The 8478-nt window shown below is 55.3% G+C and overlaps 1 protein-coding gene across 1 annotated transcript; it reads left to right on the forward strand.

Moving 5' to 3' along the window:
* The first annotated feature begins 260 nt into the window (after positions 1-260).
* On the forward strand, positions 261-8086 carry LOC144248226 (serine/threonine-protein kinase PAK 3-like). The gene is made up of 14 exons (XM_085568020.1): positions 261-306; positions 687-800; positions 1680-1868; positions 3259-3272; positions 3364-3381; positions 4371-4512; positions 4856-4919; positions 5548-5596; positions 5762-5874; positions 6064-6181; positions 6928-7027; positions 7312-7508; positions 7605-7742; positions 7985-8086. The coding sequence occupies exons 1-14, from the start codon at positions 261-263 to the stop codon at positions 8084-8086; spliced, it is 1404 nt and encodes a 467-aa protein (XP_085424146.1).
* Positions 8087-8478: the final 392 nt, after the last annotated feature.

Raw genomic sequence — 8478 nt, forward strand, 5'->3', positions numbered from 1 at the left:
CTGGAGTGTTCCCTTGCGTGTCACGCTGTGCCTAAGCTGGTCAGTGCCTTCCAAGCTGTGCGCTGCGGACAGGCTCTCCCGTTCACGGCTTTGCGCTGCTTCCGAGCGGCCCAAGGCTCTCCCCCTTGCCAGAGTGGCCCTGGCCTGCCCCACACACCTTCCCCGACAGCTGCCCCACACCGCCCCACCTGCCTGGCTGAGATGTTCCCCACCGTGCCCTTGTGTCCCTCCGTGCCAGCTGCCCCTCACGCTGGGTCAGGATGAGGGACCTGGCCTGGCTGTCCCCCGTTTCCTGGCAGTCACTTGGTGCTGAGGAGTAAAGGAGGGTCGAAAGGGCACGTCTTCCTTACGCTTCCCTCTCTTGAACCTCTGGGGCACCAAAGCGCCCTGCTCAAGGGGGCCTGAGGGCCTACACTGGGCTTTCCATGCTACCGTGTCATTCCTCCTTCTCCAAAGCCCTACAATTTGCTGGTTGATGTGAGCGGACTTGGAAATGGGGAAAATGAGATGCTTTCCAATGGAGGCAATCCTTCTGGGTAACTACTGCAGTGTTTCAGCAAGAGAATTTGAAGATAGTGCTGGGCCTTGCATCAATTGCATTGATTTTGAAATGCCACCCTCAGCTTCTGAAGTGTGAGGAGCCCAGGGTAAAGCTCCTTGAAAGACTGGACTGTGCTGTCCACCAGCAGAGGACTTGCGGGTGCGGAGTCACCAGGAAAGCAAGTCTGGCATCCTTGTTCTACAGGTGAACCGAGTTGATTTCCAGAGGAGTTGCGTGCACTTTTCCGCCGTCTCACGCAGTAATTCCTTTCCGCTTTCAAGCTGGCTCCTGGGTCTAGCTGAAGATTTTAACAGAGAGGGGAATGACTACAACTCATTTTCATTGGGATGTGGCTGTGCAAGTGTCCGCCAGGAATCTTACAGGGAGCATGGAGCCTGGGCAAACATCTGTGAGACTGTGGCTTTGGCCTGTTCCAAAGGGCCCTTCCTTGGGCTCGACATCTGCAGGGCGTTGCAGAGCAGTGGGCTGCAGGCTGCTGCCAGAGCTCCAACACAACACAACTGTGGCAGCCCAGGAACCACTGCAGAACTCCTGTGGTTGTTCTGAGGCTTTCAGTGGCCAGAGAAAGAGCAAGCAGGACAAGAGGAGCTTTGTGTCAAGAGTTAAGCCAGCATCTCCCTGCCACAAAAGGGAGGCCGTGCAGCAAACAGAGTGGGAGAAAAAATCAGCATGCACCGGTGTGCTCAAGAAGCATCTGCACGCTGCAATACTCCTGGAAATTTATTTTCTTTGCTTCTTTTTCCCCCTACATGTCATGGAAGAAGCTGGCTTTTCAGAACCAACTAAGATGCCAGGGAGAAGAAGCACACTTGCTTTCTGTTCTCGCGTGCAGGCTGGGCCGCCGTGTCTTCCGAGTTGCCCTGGGACGCCTTGAGCTCTGGCTTATGGACTGGAAGGACATGTTCTGCTGCTTCACGACTGAGCAGAACTTCCCAGGCTTTTCTTTTGCGTCATCTGTACAGAAGGTTTGGTTGCTGGGCACAACAAACCCAGAGCAGCTGCTATTGTGAGGTCAAGGGAGCGGTGCCACGTCACAGTGCCGCGTCACAGCACAGCGATGTCCCGGTGAGCCCGAGGCCTGGTTGTCCAGAGCAGCTTTTCCGCTCGCTCCCTGCAGGAGGATCCCTGCGACCAAGGAGTTCTCAGCAGACGGCCTGCACCCCGAGAGGAGTCTTGCTTTACCCCTTGGGTGGCATTCAGTGTGCGAAGCAGCAGAGCACGGCCAAAATGTTCGGGCAGGTCTGTGCCGCGGTTTGCACCATCTTTACCGTTGCTTATTCTGGATATTACCTGACCCACCTGACTCGTAAGTAAAGGTTTATCCTGGGGCTGGCGTCCCCTGGCTTTTGCTTCGCTCTGCTCCATTCGCCGCGGTAGTGACCGAGTTGATCAGGGAACAAAACTGCCGTTAGGATGCCACCAGTTTGGTAAATCTCCTGCCAGCAGCATCAGCTAAGAAGGGGGTATCTGTACTGGGTGGTAGGTGCAGAGCGTTTGCAATGTAATTTGCAGCCTGCAGCGCTTGCCTTCCCTCCCCGGGACAGCGCGTGGCAGTGGAGTGTGTCATTTCCTCAGCTTGCTGCTTCAACCAAGACAACCTGGAAATTGTAGACTCTGAGGGGAGATGCTCAGAAGTACTTCTCAAAACCCTGTGGCTCTCTCCAGGAGTGAAGGAAAGCCCCTTTTGCTCCAAATGCTGCCATTTAGAGGCCTTGGCTGTGTGCCTTGACCCTTTCTAGGCTGCCCCAAGGTAGCCATTCCCCTGGCGATGCAGCACAAACTCCAGTCCAGTTAGGGTTTGCTGCTGAAGGCAGGAGCTGTTCTGGGGCCGCTGCAGCGGAGAGCTGCCACAGCAAAGGGGCCCTTTGTGGAAGCTTTGCTGTTGTATTGTCTTCCAGCAATTGATGGGAATGGCTTGTGCATGCAATTAAAAAAACGATCTATAAAATACTGGGAAGAGAAGAGGAAAAACTGCTTGAGCTGTTGCATTTCCTTGGCCGTGTTTCTGTTTCTTTCCTGGCAAAAGAGGCCCAAACGTAGACAGCGCCTACTCTAGTGTCCTTGTTTGTTCTCTCGCTTGCTGTGGGAAAGGGCTCTTGCTCCTGGAGGCATGTTGGGAAAGGGAAATGCTCTCCGTTGGGAATGACTTGTGCTGTGGGAGCCCCCAGCAAAAGGCACTTTTCTAAGGGCCTCTGGTTCCTTTTCCCTTGCTCCCTGCAGGTCACCTCACACGTGGATGGAGAAAAGCCTGTGCTTTGGTGAGTGGCAAAGGAACCCCTGACGTTGCTGGCATGTTAGAACTGTGCAGCAAGCTGTGAGCTTGGCCTGTTGCAGTAGAGTGTAGAGTGCCAGCGTGGGAGGCTGAAGGAAAGGCCAGCTGCCTGGTGGCAGCAGCAGTAGCAAAGGGAGCACTGGCTCCTTCCTTATTTTCCCATCAAGAGCCTTTCAAGAGGTGAAAAGCAAATGTGACAGCTCCAAGGTGTCTTGCTGCTTCTAGCCAGCATGGAAGATCAAATGCACAGCAAGAGGCAGTAGCACCTCATTCAGCCATCTTCCGAGGGCTTTCATGACTCAGAATGCCACTTGTATCCAAGTCTATGATTTGCCCTTATTCTGGGTGCTTTCCCAGCGCAGTAGAAAGGAGCTGCTGCAAGGGTTGGCTGTTCCCAGTCTCTCTCACTTCTGTCTGTCTGCAGGGCTCAGCCGCAGGGTCAGCGCCTCGTCTGGCTGGCACTGTTACAGAGGGAGAGGCTGAAGAGGAGCAAAACAGCAGCAAGCCTCCAGCTGCTGTCCCTCCACAGGCTGAACTTGCAGAGCCAGTAAGTGGCATCTGAGCCTGGCACTGCCTTGGATGCAGGGCCAAGCTTCAAGCCAGGCCTTCAAGCCCAGCCCTTGTTGCTTGCGGCTGAAGATGCTGGGGGCTGTGTGCCTGCCATGACCTAGTGCTGCTTCAGCCAAGCCAGGGAGCCCTGGCCAATGGGTCCTGAACTTTGACACTTGAGCATCACTTTGCTGGGATGCTGAGAGGGCTCGAGAATGCCTCTTGGCATCAGACAAGAGGCAGCATTCAATTATTCCCAGCGTAGAAATGAGCCCCTTGTGCCCCCTGGCGATGCGGGCCGCCTGTGGCCAGCGGACAGAGCGGTCCAAAGACTCAGCTGACAGCCTTGCAGGATATTTGGGAAACACTGGCCCCTGGAAGGGACAAGCCACACTCCATGGACTACTTAGGTTCAGGCATGATGTAGACTGCGCTTCACTTGCACATGGTCAGAGCAGGGTTTGGTGAGGAGAATCCTAGAGGGCTCTGCATTGTAAAGGGCGGGTGGGGCTCAGCAGGGCTGGAATGCAGCCCCGAAGGGCCGCCCCCTAATGCCTGAAATACAGAGGGGAAATCGGTGAAAGGGATCAGAGAAGGGACACGCTCTGGGCTTCTGCTCAGACAGTTGCATGCCAGCTCCAGGGTGATTTCATTGCCCAGGAAAACACAGGAGGAGGAAGAACCGCAACAAGGCTCTGGAGCCCTGTTCTGATCTCTGTGTGGATCTTTGCAAGCCCATCAATGGCTAGTTCCACTCGTCGTGCAGAAAGGCCAGCACGATGGAGCATGGAAGTGGCCATGAGGGGCTGTATCGAAGTAGCCTTAGTGGTTTTCCCATTGCCTTTGGGAAGGGGACGTCCAAAAGCCCCCAGCTGAGGAGGCCTGGCGGTGGCCGACAGCATCTTCCGAAGGCCTTGCTTTTGCCGTGTGCTCTCCGGGGCGTCTGTGCCAGCCGCCCTTCTGACGGGCAATCCTTTCTGGTCCCAGCTCAAGACAGGCTCTGCCATTCAACGTGCCGCTGGACCGGCATCGCCTGCAGCGGCCAGCTGTCCCCCAGCTGCCGGCACTTCATCCAGCAGCCCAGCCCAGCAGCCCGAGATGAGAGAGGAGCAGGGCCTGAAGACACTGAGTACGTCTGCCGTGTTTCTTGTCTGCCAGAGCAGTGCGTTGTCTGCCTGTCTCGGTGCAGGCTGCGCCAGAAGTTCCTCCTCGGTCTCAGAGGCGCTGAGGCCTCTCTGCAGAAGCTGTTGTTGTGCTTTGAGGCAGCGAGGGAGCGCGCGGGGTGTTCCTGCTGCCTCTGGGGGCACCTGGGCCTGGCTTGGCTCTGCCTGGGCTGCCTTTTGTGGCACGTCGCGAGTGACTGGCCCCAGGGAGCTCTCAAGCTCCTGACAGTGGGCATGCATTTTGGATTGTGTGGGCAGCAAGGCCTCCGGTTGAAAGTGAGCTCCTGGCACTGCTTTTGTCTCTCTCAGGGAGCATTGTGAGTCTGGGCGAGCCAATGAAGAAATACAGGGCATTTGAAGAACTTGGACGAGGGTAAGTGTGACGTCTGCTCCATAGAACAAACCGTGGGCCGGGTCTTCAGCTTGTGCAATATCCAGCGTGAAGTCAGGCCAGTTCCAAACGCGGTCAGCCTCGGGCTTTGCCTCCTGTCACCTCTCAGGACGGCTCAGTCAGAGCAGTCAGGAAGCATCAGCAAAGACAACTTGATGCAAGCGACGCCTTGCTTGCAGCAGTGAGGAGCAGGACCTGGAAGATCTCCTGGCCCTGTGTCTGTATGGCCTCCAAGGGCACCTTGCCACTCAAGAGCTGTCTGAGGACAGTTCTTGAAGGCAGTGTTTTCCAAGTTAGTCTTCTCCAGATGTAAGCCCACTTGCACACGTGTGCGCAAAGCCACACAGAGATCGAGCCCCCCTTCCACTGGAATGGAACCAAGTGGGCGTGTGCCTTGGAGATTTGCACGGGTCCTTGGTCTCCATGAGGGAGCTCCGTGTTCCCTGTCTGGCATGGCAGAGGGCTGGTGGGCTGCCGTGCTGCCGGCTGAAGAGACGCCGCAGCCAGGCGTTTTCTAAGGAGTCCAGGCAGCCTAGGGAGATCTCCTGCCTAGGCTTGCTTTCACTGCCAGGGCTATAAAGGGCTTTTTCTGCTGCCCTTTTCTTTCTAGGGGCTTTGGAGCTGTTTATAAAGCCCTCGACACCAGCACAGGACAACAGGTAAAGTGTCCATACCCGCGGCAGTTTCTCCCTAAGCTCTGCTGTCTGGCAACAGGGCAGTTTGGCACAGCTCGCTGTGTCATGGCACGAGCGCTCGCTCCGTGTTCCTTGAGGTCTCGTGCAGGGAGCGACTTCTCAAGTTAATGGTGGCCAATGTCTTTGTAGGTGGCCATCAAGATAATGTCTCTTCAGGAGAAGATGTCTGAGGAGCTGGCTGTCAATGAAATCTTGGTGATGAGGGACAGCAGGAATCCCAATATTGTCAGCTACTTAGACAGGTTGGGGTATTCTCACGTCTATGTAGCTTTAGACATCTGCATGTGCACGGGAGGAGTTTGCAGCTGGCTTTCAGTAATCTCTTCTGGCATGTGTAGCTTGGAGAGCAGTTGCAAAAGCCTGGGTCAGACCCTCGGGTGCCTGAGCCGTGCCCATTCCTCTCTCTCCATGCCGTGGTTTCCTTCTTTCAGCTACCTGGTGGATGCGGAGCTCTGGCTGGTGATGGAGTTCATGGACGGCGGCACGTTGTTCGATGTGCTCCGGGCAGTGTACCTGGAGGAAGGACAGATAGGCGCCGTCTGTCGGGAGGTGAGGCGTCCCGCTTGTGCTTCCCCTGGCCTGCCCAGGATGGTTCTTGTCAGCTGGTGGTTAAGGAGAGCAGAGATTTCTTGGCCCCGGCTTTCTTTTGGCGCTGCTCTCACGACACAGAGCAGAAGAAAGAGCATTAATCTGAAGGGAACTGCCTGCTGGAGTCCCCGCACGCCTTAGGCTCTGTTCTTGCACTCTTCCATGCTGTCCGTCCTCTGGCGCTCGTGCACACTCACTTGTTTCATTTCCTGGCTTGCTCCTCTCAGCTTTGCCTCTGAATGTTTGTCTGGAGCCTGTCCGTCTGTCCGACATTCCTTGACATTCTAAGCCCGCATGCGGGTGGCAGAATTTCAAGCCGAGGGCGAAGGAGATGTCCTCAGCTTCAAAGCACGGCATTGCAGCCCAGATGGCGAGGGATTCTGAAACAGGTCTAATGTGCTGCTTCCTCCTCTGCTGCCACAGGGCTTCCAATGAAATCGTTGCCATGCTGCTTGCCAGCCAAAGGTCACGTGCTTGGTACCAATGGCAGGATGGACTCGTGCAAGCTCAGATGCCTTCGCTTTGAAATATCCAAAGCACTTCTAAGAGTGTTGAAGCAGCAAGCTCTTGCTCTTGACAGCGCCGTGCTAGTGCTCCCTCCTTCACAATTCCCTGAGAAAGCTGTCAACCTCTTGGAGCCCTTTTCTTTCTTCTGGGATTAAATCAGATGCTGAATGTTAACTTTCCTTCCCTCCTTTCTCTCTCAGTGCCTGCAAGGACTGCATTTCCTTCATTCCCGCCAAGTCATCCACAGGGACATCAAAAGCGGCAACGTTCTCGTGGGCATGGACGGATCTGTCAAGCTGGGTGGGTATCGTCCCTGCTCAGGGGCAGCCTTCCCCGCGTGTGCTGTGGGGCTGCTTTTTGGTGACTGCCACTTCCCCAGAAGCGCTGCTCAGGCAGCGCGTGAATCGTGAGGGTGTTTCTGAAATGGCCAATGCCCTATTTCCCTGGCTCCAGCCACAGGGAAGGCAAGCTCAGCTGCCTTTTCAGCTAGACTGGGCATGGCCTTGGCAGGCTTGGAGTGGGCCATCCTTTAGGCCGGTTTGCCAGCGGTGGCTGGCTTTGACAGGCTTTGTTTTTCTCCTCAGCTGACTTTGGCCTCTGCGCTCAGCTCAGCCCTGAGCGCAGCAAGCGCAGCTCCAGAGTGGGCACTCCCAGCTGGATGGCCCCGGAAGTGGTGAGAGGAGAAGCCTACGGCCCCAAAGTGGACATCTGGTCCCTGGGGATCATGGGGCTGGAAATGGTGGAAGGGGAAGCTCCTTATGAGAGGATGGCCCGTGTCAGGGTAAGGTGCAGCTTAGAAAGGGGGCTCTGTGTGGAGAGAGCTGTTGTGGCTAGGAAAGGAGCAGCTAGAGTGCCCTCTTCCATCCATGTGTTGTAGGTTTTTGAACTGATAGAAACGAACGGGCCCCCGAAACTGCAGAACCCCAGGCACCACTCGGCTCTCCTGCGCGACTTTCTGCGCTGCTGCCTGCAGGCAGACGAGGACAGGCGCTGGTCTGCCCAGGAACTCCTGCAGGTGAGAAAAAGCAAAGGGGCAAAAAGCCCTGCCAGCTGAGGACACCTGCATCCAGGGATCAAGAGGAGTGTGGGCTGCGTGGGTGAGGCAGCTTCCAGGAGAGGAAGGCCCACGGGGAATGTGCTGCCCTCGGTCCTCTTGGTGTGTCTTTTGGGCAGCCAAGGAGTCCTGCTTGGGCCCGTGAGGATGTGCTCATGGAAAGTAACGGGGGTTCCCTTCTTTTTGGTTTTTCTTCCGGGCAGCATCCGTTTGTGACCTCAGGCGAGCCAGCCTCCAGCCTGGCTGCTCTGGTCACCTCAGCCAAGCAAGTGCTGGAAGACTGGAGAGGAGACGCTTGCGCCTGAGGAGGCCCTTGTGCCGTGCCAGCTCCGAGCAGGGGCAAGGGGATGTGTTGTGTTTGGGCAGAGATTCAGCCATCCCCTGACTTTTTAATAAGGGGCTGTGCTGTAGATAGGAAATGTAATGGTTCCGGAATTTTCTTAGTTTAGCTAGGTTCAACTTAAACCGTTGTTGGGTTTTTTTTTCATGAAAAGATTAACTTTTAAAAATTAAGGAAATTCAGGCAGAGAATTCAAAGGACTGTAGAATCTAGATAGCTTAGATAGTAGAGGATAGTTTAGCTTAGAATATAGTCTTGTTAATTTAGGTAAGTTCTGAGCTCTCTTTTAAGTAGAAAAGAAGGAATTGTCATAATCAGAATTAAGCTGTGAGAGGAAAAGCTGTGATGCAGCAGAAG

This window comes from Lonchura striata, chromosome Z (assembly GCF_050655825.1).
Source record: "Lonchura striata isolate lonStrDom1 chromosome Z, ASM5065582v1, whole genome shotgun sequence".
Classification (NCBI taxonomy): domain Eukaryota; kingdom Metazoa; phylum Chordata; class Aves; order Passeriformes; family Estrildidae; genus Lonchura; species Lonchura striata.